The sequence below is a fragment of the Delphinapterus leucas genome, chromosome 10 (genome assembly GCF_059928025.1).
Source record: "Delphinapterus leucas isolate spDelLeu-1000000601 "Yukka" chromosome 10, BTC_Dleu_Yukka2, whole genome shotgun sequence".
NCBI classification, from domain to species: domain Eukaryota; kingdom Metazoa; phylum Chordata; class Mammalia; order Artiodactyla; family Monodontidae; genus Delphinapterus; species Delphinapterus leucas.
This window is the reverse complement of record NC_143138.1, coordinates 59596419-59616298: the sequence shown is the minus strand read 5'-3', so window position 1 is coordinate 59616298 and position 19880 is coordinate 59596419. Positions and strand designations below refer to the sequence as shown.

The following is a 19880-nucleotide window of genomic DNA, read 5'->3' as shown; positions in this document are numbered from 1 at the left end:
CCAATAAAGATGTTAAAAAAATAATAAAATAAAAGGTGTGAAAAAAAAAAGAATATGGTTTTTTAAGGAACCTCCATACTGTTCTCCATAGTGTCTGTATCAACTTACATTCCCACCAACAGTGCAAGAGGGTTCCCTTTTCTCTACACCCTCTCCAGCATTTATTGTTTCTAGATTTTTTGAAGATGGCCATTCTGACCGATGTAAGGTGATATCGCATTGTAGTTTTGTTTTGCATTTCTCTAATGATTAATGATGTTGAGCATTCTTTCATGTGTTTGTTGGCAATCTGTATATGTTCTTTGGAGAAATGTCTATTTAGGTCTTCTGCCCATTTTTGGATTGGGTTGTTTGTTTTTTTGTTATTGAGCTGCATGAGCTGCTTGTAAATTTTGGAGATTAATCCTTTGTCAGTTGCTTCATTTGCAAATATTTTCTCCCATTCTGAGGGTGGTCTTGTTTATGGCTTCCTTTGCCGTGCAGAAGGTTTGAAGTTTCATTAGGTCCCATTTGTTTATTTTTGTTTTTATTTCCATGTCTCTAGGAGGTGGGTCAAAAAGGATCTTGCTGTGATTTATGTCATAGTGTTCTGCTTATGTTTTCCTCTAAGAGTTTTATAGTTTCTGGCCTTACATTTAGGTCTTGAATCCATTTTGAGCTTATTTTTGTGTATGGTGTTAGGGAGTGTTCTAATCGCATACTTTTACATGTAGCTGTCCAGTTTTCCCAGCACCACTTATTGAAGAGGCTGTCTTTTCTCCACTGTATATTCTTGCCTCCTTTATCAAAGATAAGGTGACCATCCGTCATACAGAGTGAAGTAAGTCAGAAAGAGAAAAACAAATACCGTATGCTAACACATATATATGGAATCTAAGAAAAACAAAAAACAAAAAAAACGGTCATGAAGAACCTAGGGGTAACATGGGAATAAAGACACAGACCTACTAGAGCATGGACTTGAGGATATGGGGAGGGGGAAAAGAAGTAAGCTGTGACAAAGTGAGAGAGTGACATGAACATATGTACACTACCAAACGTAAAATAGATAGCTATGGAAAGCAGCCACATAGCACAGGGAGATCAGCTCGGTGGTTCGTGACCACCTAGAGGTGTGGGATAGGGAGGGTGGGAGGGGGGGAGACACAAGAGGGAAGAGATATGGGAACATATGCATATGTATAAGTGATTCACTTTGTTATAAAGCAGAAACTAACACACCATTGTAAAGCAATTATACTCCAATAAAGATGTTAAAAAATACTTAAAAAAAAAAAAGAATGTGGACATGAAGGCTGCTTCCTGGGGGTCCAGCCTTATCACCTGGGTCTGAGCAGTAATGTGTAAAACCACCTGAGGGTCTCCCATACCATGAGGCTTAGGGGGTGGATTTTAGCACTTCCAGGGCATTCCTCAGGAAGTGGAGTTCTGAGGAGAGGAGGGGGCTCTGGCTGGTGTTGTAATCCTACAGACAAACTGCCCCTATTTGGTAGTTATAGTATCTTTCCTTGAAAAACCACCCTCCTCTCCCCCACATACATACCCACACCCCTCATGGATTCCCACCTTCTTAGTTTTCCTTCTCTTTCTACATGGACTTGTTCTGGCCAACGGAATATTACTGAGCTTGACAGGAGCAGAGGTCTCAAATGTCCTTCTGTGGTTTGTCTTACTCTTCTGTTCTCTATTATGAAAAGACAAGCCCCAGCTAGCCCCAGGTCCAAGGAGAATGAGGAGATATGTATTGCACAACCTGAACTTAGCTGTAGCTTGAAACAGAGCCATCCCAGCCAACCCCCATGCCCAGGACAAGAAAAATGAAAGGTTGTGAGTCACTGAGATTCAAGGACTGTTTGTTGAGCAGCTTTATTGCAGCAAGACCTGACTAATACACTGCTCTTTACTCCTACCACAATTTTCTTCTAGATGTTCTGGTTCCTGCATTTTCTGAGGCCTGGTTGGTCAGCTTTCCTTTCGGTTCTGCAAGCCTCATCATATCCTCCTGATAAATTCTTCTCTTTGCTAAAGTTAGGTGGAATTGATTTCTGTGGCTTGTCACACAGTCCGGATTGTAGAACTCATGGGCCAAGTCTCCTCTGCAGAGTTGCCCACTCCTTGGGCTGAATTCAGAAGCTCTATCTTATGATCTGAATGCTCCATTCCAGCCTTTCCCCACCATCCTTTTCTTTTTCAATGGCCTCTGCTGCTTCCAACTGAAACAGTATGTGCCCTAGAGAATGTCAAGGGGCTTTGTATACAGTTGCTTTGCCTGGGTCATCCTCTTCCATCTCCAGAGGCTGAAGTCCTGTGCACCTTTCAGGACTTCACCCGAACACCATGTCTAGGTTCTCCGGGCATCCCCTCTCCCCTCTGCAATACTGGAAGCAGTTGCCCCTAGTCCGGAGGCAGCTTACCTTCCTTTACGAGCTGTATGGTTTATTCCCTTACCAGGGTGGACTCACTGAGACCAACACTCAGGGGGAGCAGAGGGAGCCCAAGACCTTTTCCATCACATTCATCCCTGTTAGTCACTTTCCAGCGGCATTTCGGGTGCCACTGACGCTTGGGATTAAGGGTCTTGTAGTATCTATTTTTGTATCCATGGTGTCAAGCTCAGAGCCAAGAACAAAGGTATATTCTAAAGAGCTGGTTGTTGGTTGTTGGTTGTTTGAATGCAGGCATGAACAAATGTCCATCTTTTCTAGAATCTCAGGTCAGAATAAGCACATAATACAAATAAATTTGGGGCCAGTGATGTGCTTCCTTCTATCCTGAGATGGGACATGGCTGTCATCTTATTTACCCTGTCCAAGGATGAAGTTGGGTCTGGGGTCGGCCACGGGCCAAACCTTATGGGAAAACATCCGAATGAAGCACCCAACACAAAATTCACTCCAACCTTTCTGCTGCAGTTGAGGGGATCCTGGTGGCCTGTGCTCATAGCTTCAGCACATGGAACCCATGAAACCAAGGTCCAGAGTGGGGAAGCAAGAAACCAAAATTCACACAGAAAATAAAGGGAAGCGTGGGAAGTAGAAGCGCAGACTCCAGATTGTTTGTCCTCTATTTCTTACAAAGAGTGACAGACAAGAGAGGGTCCAAGCTGGGTTTTTCCACTGGGTCTTCCTACACAGCCTGGGGAGGGCATCAGCATCCCTGTGCCAACCTCCATAGACACAAAGGCTGCTATTCCGTGCCCAGGAGCATTCTCAAAATAATAGCGCTGCCTGCCTCTGTGGGCTGGAGCCAGCTGTCTTGGTACACTCGGTTCCTGAATTACAATTTCCTGCTCTTTACTTGTGGTGATAATTGGTATCACAGTAACTGGTCAACCATGCCCACTTGTTTCCTGGTAGCTGAGGCTTGAACAGGCAGGAGAGACATCCAAGATGGAAGGAACCAGGTGAGTGTCTTGTGATGGGACAGGCAGGACTGTTGGAGCCAGAAAGATCTGAGTTCAAATTCTGCCTCTGCCACTTGCTCGCCCTGTGGCCTCATTTTCTCACTTGAAAAGTGGGAGTATTAAAAACTTTCACCCTGGGGAGCTGACGTGAGGTGAATAAAGGTGGTCAGTGAGTATTATCTTACTCTGTAGAATAAGAAAGAGGGCAGTCTCAGGCTGGGCTCCCCCAGAAGCAGACCCTGAGCCGAGGAGTTTATTTGGGAGGTGATCTTAGGGAACACCAGGATGAGAGTGGGGAAGTGAGTCAGGAAAGGGAATGTTTTAATGTGCAGCCTACCCCTGTGAGCAATTGGAGTTCAACCCCTTTGGGACCTCTGGAAGGCAGATGGAACACACCTCAGATTGTCCCTCCAGGAAAGGGTGAGGAAGTTGGAATATTTATCCACCCCAGTGACCATCCACCATTGGTTGAGGGCTGCCGGGGGACTGGGCTTAATTTCCCAGCACAGCTTGCTCCTTATGCCAGCTCAGTGGGTGTAAGTAGCCAGAGAAAGCCTTCTTTGGGCAGCAGGTTGCCGCTGCTGGGGACATCATGGGGTCCACATGGATGGGAATGGTCAGGGCAAGCCACCCACGGTATCTGCTACAAGGCAACACAGCTCATCAGGAGAAGTCAGATCTGTCCTATCAGGTCTGAGCTTGGGCTAGAATTAGGATGCGAAACCTAAAAGTCAGGAGCTGGTGCAGGTGGCCCTGGGAGGTGAGGAGTGAGCCAGGAATGAGGTGAGGGGTCCTGGACATTTGTCATCAACTGTCTTGGAGCCCCAAGTCTTGTGTTCCTGGGCACTAGCCACAGTGTGAGGCAGGTTAGCTTTCTCCCTGCCGGGATGACCTGGGACTATGTTGAGAGATTTTCTCAGTCTTTTCAAAACATAAGGGTCCCTGTTTCCCACACACACCCTCACTCAGCACTCGGTACCAGCTCTTTAGATTCACCCCAAGCATGAGAGCGGGAGAGAGCGTGCATGTGTGTGTGTGTTGTGTGTGTGTGTGTGCAGGTCCTGGGAGGACTGCCTGGAGGACGACCCGTTCTCGCATCGAATACAGTGATTGCAGACTGGGCTGAGATGAATAGCACAATAAGAGATGGGCAACATGGAAGGGGCAGAGAACAGAATTAAGGAGCCCTGTGCAGGAGAAACGGGCTGAATTCTGTGTGAATCCTCTCAAGGCGCAGCCTCCCCCAAAGGCCAGTGGATAACAGTATCTGGAGATGCCTTATGCTAAGTCAAGTGTCAGAAATTCCCACCCGGTTTGGATTTGAACCGATTACTTGGGTTCCCTGAATGCTTTGCAGACAGAATTACAGAGACTTTGTGACTTCCAAATGTAAGTATAATGAAATGAGAAAGTAACATCAAAACGCCTCGCCATTCTCATGGAAAAATCACCCAGGAAAAGAGCTTTTAGGGGACTTCCCTCCGGTGGTTAAGACTCTGCACTTCCACTGCAGGGGGCACACAGGTTTTTTCCCTCGTCAGGGAAATAAGATCCCGCATGCCGCGTGCTGAGGCCGAAAAACAAAAAAAGGAGCTTTTAGAACACAAGTTTCATTAGAGTTTTCCTCAGAGTTTATAAATACAGGTACTGATGATAATCATTATTATCAGTGATAACAATCACTATTGCTATTTCAGCAAGCACCGTTTCTCAAGAATCTCCCATGTGCCAGTTATCTTGATTTTTGTATCTTATTACATTGAAGCCTCACAAGAATCCAGATATGAGGAAACAAAGGCACTGAGAGGTTAATTGATTTGCTCAAGGCTGCACAGTGGTTAAGTGGTAGGGCTGGGATTCAGCACCACATTTCTCACGTTCCAAAGCTTGCTCTTTAAATTCTTCACTCCATGTACAAGGTGATATATTTGAAACTGATTTCCTTTGAGTGGTAAAATGGTATTCTTGTAAGTATTGAGGTCATTTCTTGACCGTTTTATCTACTCTTTATCGTAATCAGAATTTGCAGAATTCCCACAGCCACATGGAATCCATGGTTTTGATTCGACTTCCAGACTTGGTGATGATTCCATGCCAACCAACTAACAAAGGCTGCAAATTTATAGACCAAATCCAGCATGCAGATTTGCTTACATTGGCCTACACGGTATTTAAAAGTAATTTGAAGTTACACTTACAGCTTGGGAGATTTGATATCAAAATCAAGATTTCCAGATCTTTGTGAATAATCAGAGGATCTACAATGCTGATGGCAGCTCCCTCTTCTGTTCACCGCAGTCCTCACCCATCTCTAATGCCTCCCTATCATTGGTGCCAAGTGACAGGAGCCAGGTAGCATCACACTTTGCACTGTGTTTTTTCTTAGAGTACATTAGATTTTTCTAATTCCTTTACCCCCGCAATGGTTTTCTCACCTTCCTGGCCTCTGTAGGCATTTGAGGTTTTGACACTTAAAAATCAACTTCTTTAGATGAATTCAATGGAATGGTTATTTGATACTCTCTATTATCCATTTAAAAATTAATAAACAAATTCCTCTTTAACTGTTTAAAAAAGAAAATCAGCTTCCCCAGTTCGGTTCTTTAGAGACACCAGGAAACCATCCTAGGTTTACTGTCCTCTCTCCTGTGCTCTTATCCTGCTGAATGGCACAAAGACACCAACTCACCCGCGAACGAACCTTTTTAAAATTGTGGATCTCACACGAGTTACTGTGACCTCAGGCAACTTCCTTAACTTCCCCAGCCTCTGCTTCCTCATCTGGAAAAGGACTCCAGGTCACTTAACGTGGGCAGTTAGACAAAAGGCAAGTCAAATGCTCAGTTCGCCCAAAACACTGAGACCCAGTCTGCCAAATGAGCGAGTCACCAAATCATTTGATTCTTTGAAGTATCCTGTTTCCGTTGATCAGCTCTTGTCTTGTCCCCATATCAGGATTTTACGGGATATTTAGCTCTTGTCTTCCCCAGCTCTCCACTGCTGCAGCTGGAGACTGAAGCACCAAGTAGGGGAGAAGATTACAGGGGAGAAAGAGGATTAAAGAGAGGCAGGCTGGGGCGGGGACTGGGGGCGATGCATAAAGAGAATACATTCATGAGACTGTGTTCTTTATTATGAAGACTCTCATAAATACATTATCCATATGAATAAGAAAGCATGAATGAAGAATATGCTCATAAGAATTCTCCTTATTAAAGAATATATTACTCTCCTTTCCCTCCCCCTCCCCCTCTCCACCCTTAGGCTCCAACAGCAGCAGCAGGAAATGGGAGCAAGGACACTCTGAATGTTCCTTTTAAATGCTGCTATAAAGACATAATGAAAACTTCAATTAAAATGAAATGACTAAACAAAAGAAGTGAATTTATCAAAGTTGCCATTCAGCCTAGTGGGAAATATACTGGTACTTTTCTCATTGGAACACTGGGAAGATTAAACGAGATGATGATTCTGAGGTCCACAGCATAGCACTCCATACACAGGGACTATTGTCACACTGCTCAGAATGGTGCCACCGCCCAGCCTGCCACCCAAATCTATGACCTGAGTCAGCCTTAACTCCTCCCTCCTACCCACCTTCAAGTCCAGTCCAAACCAAGATTCTATCTGCATAGTGACTAAAAGAGACCCCCGAGGGACTTCCCTGGTGGTCCAGTGGTTAAGACTCCAGGCTTCCACTGCAGGGGGTGCAGGTCCCATCCCTGGTCGGGGAACTAAGATCCCATGTGCCACATGGTGCAGCAAAAAAAAAAAAAAAAGAGAGAGAGAGAGAGAGAGACCCCAGGGAGCATGGGAAGGAAGGAATTAAGGATGTCTTGAGACTTACACCAGAAAATCAGCTCGTGATCAAGTGAACAGAAATGCAGAGGCCCCAGGCCCACAATGGAATCACTCCTTCGCAGGGAGAATGGGTCCCTTGGTGAAGGCTGATGAAACAGGGAAGCCTGAAGGAGAGGCAGAAGTTGCACATTGGTGGAGTCTGCCCACCCACTGCCCAAGAGAGAGGCTGGAGCCATTAAAATTTCGCTTTCTGAGTTCATGTTCACCAAGGCACCATCGGATAACCTGGCTTCCTGAGGAGCAATGCCTCCAAGAAGAGAATGTTCTCACCCCACTGCTGCCAACCTCCAGGCTGCTTGAAATTAGTAATTTTCTTTCTGGTTTGTTCTCAGGTCCCGCGTGGGTTATGTTTATTCAAGCATCAGTAACTTCTGGGACTGAAAAGATTCAATCTCTGAGCTTACACGGCTGAAGGTAAGAACCAGATGAGTGACTCATTCTCCAGGGTCAGTGTTCCCTGATGGGGGCCTCTCTGTATGGCCAGTACCAGGACCCCAAATGTGATTGAGGGCTCTTTCCCCTAGTAGCCTCAAGCACCTCAACAAGACATCAGGTCTGGGGCAGAAAGTAGGACCCAGTACTGCTGCAAAACAGAATCAGGTTTGAAGTTCCCTGTGAGGCACCAGCAAATGTTCTTGATCAGGACTTATGGCCTTTCCTAATAGTGTTGGAGAGGAAGGGGGAAAGTTCTTCCCCAGATTAGCCTTAAAATCGAATCGAGGAAAATTTTGTTGCCTAGATGATGGCATATTAAAGTGTTTAGCAAAAGCAAGAATTTACAAAAAATTGTCCCTGATCTATAAGAACTAGGGAACTTAATAAACCTTCCAGGATTTTTAGCCACGCTTACGATATATCATACTGAGAAATTGCATTAGTATGTAGATGAGATGGGCAGAGGGCTGTGGGCTCCTGAAGCAATAGGACAACACTCCAGAGCATTCTTGTGGTAATGAGTGTGTCTCTCCCGCGTAGGGTACCCAAGAGAAGGAAAGGGGGAAGGGAGACGAGATACGTGTTGCGTGTCCTGATGACCTACTTTGCGCAGACACAGGGCTGGTAACCTTGACTGTATGATAGCATCTCTTTGAACCCTCACTGTGTAAATCATTTGCTGTTTGTTTTTTTTTTAAATCTCCATCATATTAAGTTTCTTAGGGTGTCAAATGAGACAAAAAGCAGTACTTACTGTGTAAATACTGCTGGATCCCGCAGAGTTAAAAGGAACAGTCAACCCAAGGCTGGAGAAGGGCAAGATCCAGGGACAGGTCTGCGGACTCAGCAATAGGTTTGCTGATGACCTCTTTGGTGAACTGACTTGTCCGTGACTTAGCAACCCAAGGTCCAGCCCCTCAGTTCAAGGGCAGAGAACATGATGGCCATAGCCAAAATTGGGTTCTCCCATATATCAGCCAGGGATGGCCAAGAGGGTGGGGACGTGCAGTGTAGACAAAACCTGTGAGGGCTCATCCATGCTGGATTTGTGAGCTGTTGTTCTCAGAGATGCCGTAGTGGCAAGGTCCCCAGGTTTCCCAACACCAGCTCCTGGTGTGATGCTCTCAAATCACCATGGGTGCGTTACCATGAACGCTCGTCCCTTTCACCACAAAACCTATTTTGCTCTTTATATTATGAGCTTATATAGCGATGTAAAAATTAATAATTAAAAGAAACAAACCACACTAACTTAAAGTTTTTCGCTGCAATAAGTACTTAACAAATTAACCTAATTAAACCAGACCTCTCTGAGGATTTGTACAATCCTTTTTGTCTCTTTTCAAGTAAATGAATCTTTCCCACCGAGGAAAAGATGGTGTCGTGAGCAATACTCCTGCTTCTTTGTTTTCCCTGGGGTTGGAGGAGCTGGGGGCCTGGGAGGTACCTGCACCAACAGGGTTCCAGATGCAGTTTTGGTTTCCCCACTGAGCTACATTTGCAGAAATTTAGAAGGCAGAAGGGAGGTAGTAGACATTCTCCATCTCACAGGAACTGGTGTACATTGAGAATCCACAGGCCAGAGTTCTTTGCAGCAGTTATGACTCAGTAGGTAAAGGGCATGGCCTAGGAATCACCATTTTACAGCCACTCCAGGTGATTTTTATCATGACACAAGTGTGGAAACATTGCAAGTCACCACGCTGCCTTCTCTATTGATTTTCCGTAGCTGAGAAAGTTACTTCATCTCCTGGGGCCTCAATTTCCAGCCTTTGACTTGGGCACTATGATAGTGACCCATTATTATGTGCCAGTTGCCTAAAACGTCTTCAGTGCAAAGTCTTTAATTAAAAAGCTGGAGACCCGATTTTCCAGCTAATGAATGGGATGGAAAATTAACACCAGTACTGTACCAGAGTTTGGAGGGGCTGTGTGGGGAAGCTCTAGGTTTTGGGGAGATACCCATTCCATCTCCATCGCTTACCAGGCTGGAGTAAAGCTGAGTTATTTAGCTCCTCCAACCTCTATTTCTCCACCTATGATATAGTTATGATTCATACCTTCATACCTACCCTGTAAGATTTTGCAAGTTCTGAAAACACTGCATGTAAGGGCCTATGTGTACTATTTGTAAAACTGGCGTTAATATGGTAGTTGCTGGTGATAGAATAGTAACAGGAATCATTGTTAGTGATATTTTTAAACCTAGCTTTGATCATTCTGTGAAGCAGACAGGGAGATCTGGCCCTGGGATGAGTGCTCATCGTAACGCCCATTATCAGTGGCTTTGAGAGCAACACGCCAGGAGCTGGTGTTGGGAAACCCTAGAGAGGCCGGTCCAATCAATACACTAACATTTGCTTTGTCATCAAGCCTCATGCCCATGTTGACACAAGTGGCCATTAGAGGACGATGACGAGCCATGGCAGAAGTAATGGGCTGGAAGGAGGCGGCAGCACGCTGGATGTGGCACTTGAGGAGATAGTGTTTTAATCAATTGTAGGTGGTCATTAATGTCTGGGATAAGGTTGGCTTGAGGTCAGGTGTGTTATCGCACGCAGACCCAACCTCGGAAACAATGTGGGTTCCCAGCTCAAGAAGAAAGGGGCTCTCAAGGCCTCAAAAGCTTCTCAATGACCTCAACAGCAAGGGAGGCCGCCAGCAGGAATTTTACTGTACGATTCATGCTGTGTGGGCAGGAACTATCAAGTACCCTTTTCTCTAGAGGTAGGGGAAGCCACCCCAAACCAACTGATTAAGCTGATCCATCAGTACTGAGAATGATGAAAAGTTCTGCCCCTGAAATTCTAACTTGCAGCTCTTTCTTCTCCTTTCTGAAAATGACCAGGAAGCAAACAAAAGGAAGGGCTGACTTGCTCTCAGTGTTGCCTGCCTTTCAGGTGGCCATGATTCACTCATATTGTTTACTTTCTGTCTAGATTGACCGGGGAAACAAGATGGGCTTATATACATTATAGTTTGTCCACTAAGTGGATACGGTGCAGTTGTTAAAAATGGTTCTGGGATCCCTGTCATAGGCATGGAAATTTTAGACCACGAAATATTAAGTGAAGAAGGCAAGATACAGAACTGTATACACAGTAGTAGTTCATGTTTATAAGGAAAAAATGTGCCCACACCCACAATAAAGTCAGGAAGAGCACACATGAAGAGGTTGACACTAACCATCCCCGCGGCAGGGTGCCCCCAACCGTGTCTACCTGACAATAATGAAAACTTCTGCTTCCAGTGGGGGGATGATGAGCATTTTAAATTTCCTTCCATATGACTCCCTGTACTCTCCGAGTTTTCCTTATGAAATGTATGTTGTTTAGTTTTAAAAGTGCAGACAATGAAAAGGGGGAAGCCACAAACAGGCACTACAGCATTCTTTGTAATGGTTTAAAAAATGGCTGTATCTAAAAATCTGACAGTAGGGGGAAAAGTTAAGTAAAATCTGGTGTATTCATCCAATGGCATGTTAACTGGCCTTAAGATTTCATTCTGAAGGCTCTAGCACCTTGGTGAAGTGTTGCTGCAGAGAGGCTCTCTAGGGCCACCTCCATTCTTTCCCTCCTGTACAAGGGTCCCCCATCATAGCTTGGGTTCCCGCAAATGAACTGGCTTCCGAGGAACAGGTCCTCTGCTGCTACTACTGCTTCCATGTCTCAGGCATGTGCGCCCTGGAAGCCCAGACTGTCACCTGCTGCTCCACTCCGTGCAAGGATTCTGTGAGCCATGAAGCTTTGGAAATAAACCCCTTTCTTCTTAAAATGGAAATACATGTAGGGAAAGGTTCATTACCATGCTCTTCCTTTCTAAAAAGTGAGGTACAAAATTCTCTCTAGAGCATTATCACAGCCTTGTTGGAAAAGAAGAAAAACCCAAATCAGAAAAAAGACCGAAAGGGGATGCAACCAAAGCATGACAGTGACTGATTGTCTTTGGCTTCTAAGATCACAGGAGGACTCTTCTTGTTTATGTTTCTGTCTTTTGCACAATTTCTCTAATACAAGTATGTGTTGACAAGTTTTTAAAACTTAACATTTCATAAGAAAGATCAACTGTCACTGGAGTCTCTCCACGAAAGTGCAGAGAGGATTTTTGTGGTCTCCTTACTGCCACCTGTGTGTCCCAGTGTGGACACCGTAGCTGGCGCTGGCGTCTCTTCCTCTCTTCTTTGACCCCCCTTCCCATCCTCTGTATCTTTTCCTCCTTTCTCTATTAATATTGACTATCATGGGCACATCTTATTTTCCAGATGTTTTCCTTCCTTCGAATCCTCCACCTGAGATTAAATACTAAGGAGGCATGATAATGGTAAATAGTGATTTTCGTCGTAACAATCACAGTATAATAGGACAGGCGGAGCCCTTTGAACCAGGTTGAATAACTAGTGGTTTACACTGCATCCTGCATCCCTGGATGAAGCAAATTTTGCCCTTTTCCACCCGGAGCCATCAAGCGGTGAGATAATCAACGGGATGAGTGAAGGCAGTGAACAGGAGAGCATCTTCACCAGGAAGATGCCAGGGGCAAGTGCAGCGAGGGCTTCCCAGTAGCTACAGCTTGCATCCGTCCAACCACCGCTCCAGAGTGTCAGAGTCCTGGCAGTTGAGGGTCCAGGAGGTCCTGCGGGGAGGAAGGCCAGGGAGAGAGAACCGGAGGGGGCTCCCCATACTCACAGCTCGGCATCTCCAGGGAGCTCAGCCCCCGCTGGCCAATTTAAACCCACTGCCTGGCCCCTGGAGCATTTGAGTGGGCACAGTTCTGAAAGCTTTCTTGCATCCCAAGTATGTCTCTCTCTCTGGCTGGCTCCACCACCCGCTGGCATGAGAGCTGGTGCTTCCTCCATCCTGCTCACGACATCTCCCCTTCCCGTAAACCCCACACTGCAAGATGGAGAGGCTGAGCTGTGAACTGCGAAATCCTTCTCCAACCCTGCAAAGCATTTGTAGCTTCTCTGAAGTGAGCATCAGAGAAGCTCTGTGACATGTATGGTGAGTACTGGGCAGATCCTAGTCCTGAAACTGGAACACTTGTCCCACAGCCACGGCCTCTTGTTACCTTTCCATGCACCTGCTTCACCCCTCACCTTCCAAAATTCCTTCCAGCTCTTCAACCTAGGTCAGCTGGACTGAGTTTCTCTAACCTTTTCTCCTGGTCCCCCAAACATGACCCTCCTATTCCCAGCCCCTTGGCCAGAATCCAGACCCCAGGTCCTCCTCTCCCATCCTAGAAGTGGTGGGAGTCACCAGGCCACTGCAGGCCATTAGACATCAGTTCGTCCCATCCCTCGACCGGGCATGAAGCTCCATGAGTCTTCCAGGGTAGGGGGTCACACAGTTGGAGAAGGGGCGGCGACCCCCTGGCCCCTCATAGCTACAAAGCAGCAGGGAAAACACACACAGACGTATTTTCAGAAATTGCAGCGCCCTCCATAGCCCCTGGCAGGCACTGCAGAAGGAACTCCTTGGGGAGGCGAGTGGGGGGAGCCTGGGTCTTCTCCCTTCCTGTCCGCCCCAAGTTCCACAGAGCAGCCTGATCTGAGCTTTGGAAAAGCCATGGCGGCTTATTAGCTTAATGAGAGCTCACTTCACTGGGAATCCTGAGCACGTAAGAGACCTTGATCAGACTGGCCCAGCACATCTCTACTTAGTGCCATACAATGAAGATGGTTTTAGCTCATTAGTGCTTGCCCTAGGGGGCCAGCCAAGCTTCCAAATTAATTGGAAAGTCAAGACTATGCATGGAAGATATTTCCAACACCCAGAAGACAGTTAGCATTAACAAGGGGATTCCCACTCTAAAATGCAGTCTATTAAATTAGTGAGAAAAATAGGTTAACGAATAATGGGTGTTGAGACCACCGACCAGCCATTTGAAAAATAAAAAGGTGGACGCCCTGTCTCACATTTTAATACCAAAATGATTTCCAAGAAGGACCAACATGTAGGTATAAAGCCATGACAATTCTATTTTATAATTTATTTAACAAAAACTTAACATAGGGTATTTTGTGCCAGGGACTGTTCTAATATAGAGGAAAACATGGCTTGGTTTCTTTAGGATCTTTCATCTTAATCTTGGTTGCTATACACTTACAGTCCCAAACCAGTGGGACTTGATGAGTGGGTGAAAGTCATTAATACAGGCTACTTACAATTTTCTTGGCACATTCAATTGTCTCCTTTAAATTTGGATTCAGTAAAGCTGTGAAGAAAATGAAGTGGAATGATGCCATGTCACCACTTGGCAGCTAAGTCAGAGTGATGTCAAGGAAGCTACCAGGGGCTCACGTTAGAGAGGCTTCCATGTGATTCCAAGAATAAATCTATCCCTGTATTTTTCTCAGACAACACTGGGAAGTTAGCAGGATGTGGTCATCTTTTACTAAATCTATTGATTTTTTCTTATAATTCTTATAATGATATTTTCATTAAAAATGTATATGATGGGGACTTCCCTGGTGGTCCAATGGTAAAGAATCTGCCTTCCAATGCAGGGGACGTGGGTTTGATCCCTGATCGGGGAACTAAGGTCCCACATGCCGCGGGGCAACTAAGCCCACGCGCCACAACTAGAGAAGAGAAAACCTGCACGCCACAACTAGAGAGAAGACTGCGCGCTGCAAGAAAGAGCCCATGTGCCACAACTAAGATCCGATGCAGCCCAAAAAAATGTATATGTTTAGTGAATATCCTGTGCTAGGCTATAGCAGAAGCAGTGGAGATAGAATGAGAAACACAATAAATCCATCCCTGCCTTCATAACGCCTACAGTCTGGAAGGGGGTAGATACAGATTATAGACAATTATAATACAAAGGATACCTGGAACCATGGGGGATGCAGCATTGAGTGGGGACATCTAATTCAGTGTTGGATTAGGGTCACGGGAGGGTTATTGGGCCAAGTGACATCTAGTGGAGTAGGTAAGGAAAAGGGGTTGACATCACAGAAGGAAAACTGTTCCAGGCAGAAGGAACAGCATGTGAGAGGGCCCAGAGGTGCCCCTGAAGAACCAACATGTCTATGCATCCATCCTTCCATTCCCTCCTTGGACCGTGAAACCAAGACCTCCCACCTGGGACCCCCTCCTTCTTGCCCGCACTACAGTCTCCCCCCTTCCATAACCTGGTCTGATTGCTTCTCCTTAAAACATTATTTCATTGCCCCCTCGTTGCCCGGAAAACAGAACCTCAAATCCTTGGCTTAGTCCAACTTTGCCCAACGTGGCTTTCCACTTCCACTGCTTTCCTCCACGACCCCACCATTCAAGACATGTCAAGGGGCAGGAGGCAAAGACAGTGCCAACCCTGATGGTACCGATACCCACAGCTTGGGGGTCATGCACAGATCCTCTTCCCAGACTTTGTTCACACTCATCTCCCAACCTGCGTCTGCTCATCCAAAAGTATAGTCCTTAGAAGCCTGTCACTGACCACCTAGCCCACTGTGCCCTCTCCCCTTTTCTGAATAAAACGTCACTTTGATTCGGCACTTATCTGTTATATACATGCATACAAACATACTTACCTGCATAGTATGCACGCATACATACATGTATCAGTCCTAATGCCCAAACTATCTTGTAAATTCTTTAAATAAAGGAAAATTGTGTTCATCAAGCACCAGACACCATGCTCAGGACTTAAAACTTGTAAAAGCCTTGTGGGAGCACCCCTCACTCCCTTCCCCCCCAAAAAAACCTCATCCCTATTCTGATCTGTAGCTCATGGATTAGTTTTGCCTGTTTCTAAACTTTATATGTGGATTCATATAGTACGTACTCTGTGTGACTACCTTATTTTATTCAACATTATGTGAAATTTATCCATGTTGTTGCTTATAGCTGTAACTTATTCATTTCCATTAATGTGTGATTAGAAAAAAAAAAAGAACATATTTAGGAAAACGTTCCTTCATGCACTTTGGTTTTTAAAAAGAGTCTCTAAATAAGAGTATACCATGATCTATTTATCCATTCAATTGTTGATGGACATTTGCTCCAGTTTTTGGGTTTTATTAAAAAAAAAAGCTGCTAAGATCAAATAAAATAAAATAAAAGCCTTGTCAGGTAGGTACTATTATTAACTCCATTTTCTTCTTAAAATTTTATTATTTATTTTTGGTTGCGTTGGGTCTTCGTCGCTTCACGCGGGCTTTCTCTAGTTGCGGTGGCTTCTCTTGTTGCGGAGCATGGGCTATAGACACGCGGGCTTCAGTAGTTGTGGCACGTGGGCTCCAGAGCACAGGCTCAGTAGTTGTGGTGCATGGGCTTAGTTGCTCCATAGCATGTGAGATCTTCCCGGACCAGGGATCAAACCCGTGTCCCTGGCATTGGCAGGCGGATTCTTAACCACCGCACCACCAGGGAAGTCCCATAACTCCATTTTCTAGATAAGAAAACTGAGGCTCAAATCACATAACTAGTGATTATGTGGAGGTAGAGCCAAGGTTCTGTCTGACCTCAAAGCCTGTGCTTTTTCTGTTCCCCACCCTGCCTGACAGGAAAACTATGCAATTCCTCTGAATTGCCCCCAGTACTTAGCACAAGGTCTAGCCCCTCTAGATGGTGCCTTGTGAGTCCTGTTGGCTTGTGGTCACAAATTCCCAGGGAAGACTGTCTTACCCCTTTCGTTAGAGTGTCTTCCCTCTGGGGTTTTCTAGCTCATCCCTTTCAGCTGACAGGGTAGCTCTCAGGGCTCTCAGGTCTCTTTGGACGTTGCCAGTGCGCCTACGTACCTTGCTCAGACCCTGTCTACACAGTGACCTCAAACCCCCAGGGTCGTCATCGGCTTCAGTCTTCACTTATCTATCTGCATTCTTGCTCCTCTCTTTAGCCTCTAGGGATTTCTTACTTTCTTGCCAGTTCAGCTAGGTACTTTAAAAGATGGGGGGTTTTTTGGTTTTGTTTTTTTACTTTTTTACATTTTATCTAGTGGGAGGGTTTTTCAAGATACCTAGTCCACCGTATTTTCATCACAGCACTCAATACCACCTCTATTACAGATAATTGTATTGGATTCTGGAGATAAACATACATAACCTTCTTATGAGACATAAATTACAGCCCATCTTCTCCCGGTGATCACTCTGCCTGTCAAAGTGGCAGCCTCCGCTCCCCTTGAAGAAGAGTGTCTTCTATATCAGGCCCAGCCAGAGCCCTCTGCCCTCACCCGTCAGGCTCCTCCCTGCCTCCCCCTCTGCCCACCTGCACGTGGGTCTCCATCGCTGCGTCCCAGGCTGCCCAGCCTGACTCACCGCAGCCCCTTCTCCTCGCGGACCTTTGGCAGTGCAGTGCTCTGCTTGGCCTCCCTGGGGTCCACCCTGGATTTGGTTCAGCCCCGCCTTTGCCAGGCCCTCCTTCTCTCAGCTCCAAACTTGTAAACGCTGGCCAGCCCTCTGAGCTCAATGCGGCCGCCCCCGCGGGCCCCAGGGTGGAAGGAGGGAGGGATCTACCAGAGCAGGACACGTGGCAACGGTTCTTGCCGTGGTCACACCGGTCACGGTTGCGGATCTGAAAGAGGCCATAGCTGGTGTAGTCACCGCGCAAGCTGTCGTAGGCAGCAGTCAGGCACACCCCTAAGATGGAACGGGAGGGGTGTGGCTCAGAGGAGAGCTGGGGAAGCCTGGGCAGGGGGCAGTGGGAAAAGACATGAGGAGTGGGGCTGAGAGGGACTACTTACAGTTTTCGAGGCTGTAGCCCTCAAAATCACTCAGGCCTCCTTCGTGGAGCTTTTTAGCCACCACACAGCACCCCAAGAGAGCAGCGCCACTTGGAACCACCAGGTACCCAACGAGGGAGAGCACCATGGACGCCTTCATCCTCTCCAGCTCAGGGTGATGGCCGCCAGGTGAGTGGATGGAGTCACAGGTAATTCTCACCGAGATCACTGGGACTCTGGCCGAAGAGAAGGGTGCTGTGGGACTGGGGCTGTGCAATTCAGGGATGCCCTCCTGGCTTAATCACAATACCTCTTCCCATCCTAATTCTGTGTTTCGTGTCACTGCAAACCCATGGTACCCAAGGCCCTGCCTCTCCTCCTCCCCTTCACCTCCTGTTTTCCCAGGAAACTGCTCTCTCCAAGGTCTCCTTCCCACCCCCCACCCCCATTCTTTCCCTCCAGCAAAACCCAATGGCTGCTTCTTCACACTCATTTCTCCTGACAGTAGATACAGATGCTCAAATGCTTTTTTCCTCTTTACTGTGAAAGCAGAACTTGTTCATGAAACACATTTTGAAAAATAGAAAATGAGAAAAGAAAAAAATAACTCATCACGGTCCCACCATGAGGAGCACAACAGCCACTGTCATGTTGAATTATTTCCACCATTGCCTTTTATCCTGGAATATATTCTGTGCTGTGGTCTACAAACCAAACTCCAGTGACCCTTTCTCTCATTGTCCTCACAAGGAGACCTGGACCTGCCCGGACCTGCCAGTGATTAGCTGGGTCGTCACTGGAAAGAGCAGAGAAGTCTCTTAGCCTCACAGCACCTCTGCGTTCACTCCTCTCTTCCTCTTGTTCACCTTCACACCGTCACAGTCACCTTGCACATTTCGTTGTACCTGCCCATCTCATTCCCACCCAAGTCCTTTGCACCTGCTATCCCTTCTGCCTGGAACATGATTCCCCCAGCCACCACAGAGCTTGCTCTTTCCTGTCATGGTCTCAGCTCAAACAAGCTCACCACTTCAAATAGGATTGTCTGAGCACTTCCCCATCCCAGAAAATAGTTTTCATTTTCTTCACAATATAAGTAAATTTCAGAAAGTTCCTCGTTCATTTGTCTACCTCCCATACCAGAGTGTAAACACCAGGCATGCAGAAAACTGGCCTGTCTTGTCCTCTGCTTTAGCCTCAGAACTTAGAACAGAACCTGGGGCACGGTAGGTGCTCAGTGAATCTTTGATCAGTGAATGAATGAATGAATGATTGAACAAAAACCTACTCTTCCCAACAGAACTGTCATCGGATGAGCAATAAGTGAATGTGCTGATGTGCATCTCCTGCAGGAATAGTCATGCCTGTCCCAGTTCGTGCCCACCGTACACCCACTTACCATCCTTCTGCAGGCCCTTGGTGCCTCCTCAGGGGAAGGGAAGAGCAGCCACTGCAACAGGCTCAACGTTTATTGCAGGAAAGTCGCTCTATCTACACTCCGCTCCCGGGATTTTTCAGAGGTCACTTCCTTGATCACCCGTTTGCCCTCACCCAAGAGCTTCCAAACCCTAAGTCCTTCTTCGTGACCTGCTCTTCTAGAATCTTTTCTATGACATCAGTTGCTATGCACCAGGGTATTCTGAAACAGGGAGGGGTTGGTCACCAGCACATTTGTATTAGTTTTCTATTCCTGCTATAACAGGTCACCTCCAGCTTAGCAGCTAAAACAACACAGATGTATGAACTCAAAGCTCTATAGGTCAGAAGTCTAACAGGGCTCACCAGGCTAAAAGCAAGGTGTTGGAAGGGCCATGCTCCTTTCTGGGGGCCCTAAAGAAGGATCCACTCCCTTGCTCATTTGGGCTGTTGGCAGAATACGGTCCTTGTAGCTGTAGCACCGAGATCTCTGTTTCCTTGCCAGCTGTCAGCTGAGGGTCATTCCTAGCTGCCAGGGGCCATCTGCATTTCTGGACTCTACCTCCTTCCTCTAACTTCAGAGACAGCAAGGGTCTCTCTTTCACGCTGAATCTCATCTGCCTCTCCTTCCATCGTTGTATCTCATGGACTCACCTTCTGCCTCCCCTCCTGCTTTTAAGGACACATGTGACTACACAGGCTCACCCAGACTCTCCAGGATAATCTCCCCATTTATGTCATTTGGAGTTACCCCCAAACAAGCTTCTGTCAGAGTGGACAGAGTGAGGGTATGTTCATTTCTACTATGGGGCACCCACACGCTGCTTCTGGGAGGTTTTCCAGGGGAGCGGCCCTGGCTGGGTCCTGGGATCCCCAGAAGCTCTGATGCTATAATCACTCTGCCAGGAATAATGCATCAGTACCCATTCCTCACTTACTATGACCTAACTGAATTTGCATGAGGGGAGAAAACTGTGGCCTTGGGAGTCAATATCATAAGTGCTTATTGTTATCTGGACATTCTCTAGGTTCCGGGAGTGGCAGGGGATGTGCTTGCCCTGAGGAAGGCGCACTGTGGGACCATCCTCTCCTGCAG

The 19880-nt window shown here is 46.6% G+C and overlaps 1 protein-coding gene across 1 annotated transcript; it reads right to left on the bottom strand.

The window, feature by feature from the left end:
- Positions 1 to 12024: 12024 nt before the first annotated feature.
- Positions 12025 to 17802, bottom strand: LYZL4 (lysozyme like 4). The gene is made up of 3 exons (XM_089919877.1): positions 17390 to 17802; positions 17085 to 17285; positions 12025 to 12386 (listed from the first exon to the last, which is right to left on the bottom strand). Exons 1-3 carry the CDS (start codon positions 17526 to 17528, stop codon positions 12262 to 12264), a joined length of 465 nt encoding a protein of 154 aa, XP_089776003.1. The 5' UTR covers positions 17529 to 17802; the 3' UTR covers positions 12025 to 12261.
- Between the last annotated feature and the right edge of the window lie 2078 nt (positions 17803 to 19880).

Excerpts from the sequence above, each read along its gene's own strand:
- LYZL4 (XM_089919877.1), bottom strand. The coding sequence starts at position 17,528 with ATGAAGGCGTCCATGGTGCTCTCCCTCGTTGGGTACCTGGTGGTTCCA. Across the intron at positions 17,286-17,389 it reads GGGCTACAGCCTCGAAAACT|GGGTGTGCCTGACTGCTGCC; the intron begins GTAAGTAGTCCC and ends GTTCCATCTTAG. Across the intron at positions 12,387-17,084 it reads GGGCTGGCCAGCGTTTACAA|CTGTGAGTATGGGGAGCCCC; the intron begins GTTTGGAGCTGA and ends GGAGATGCCGAG.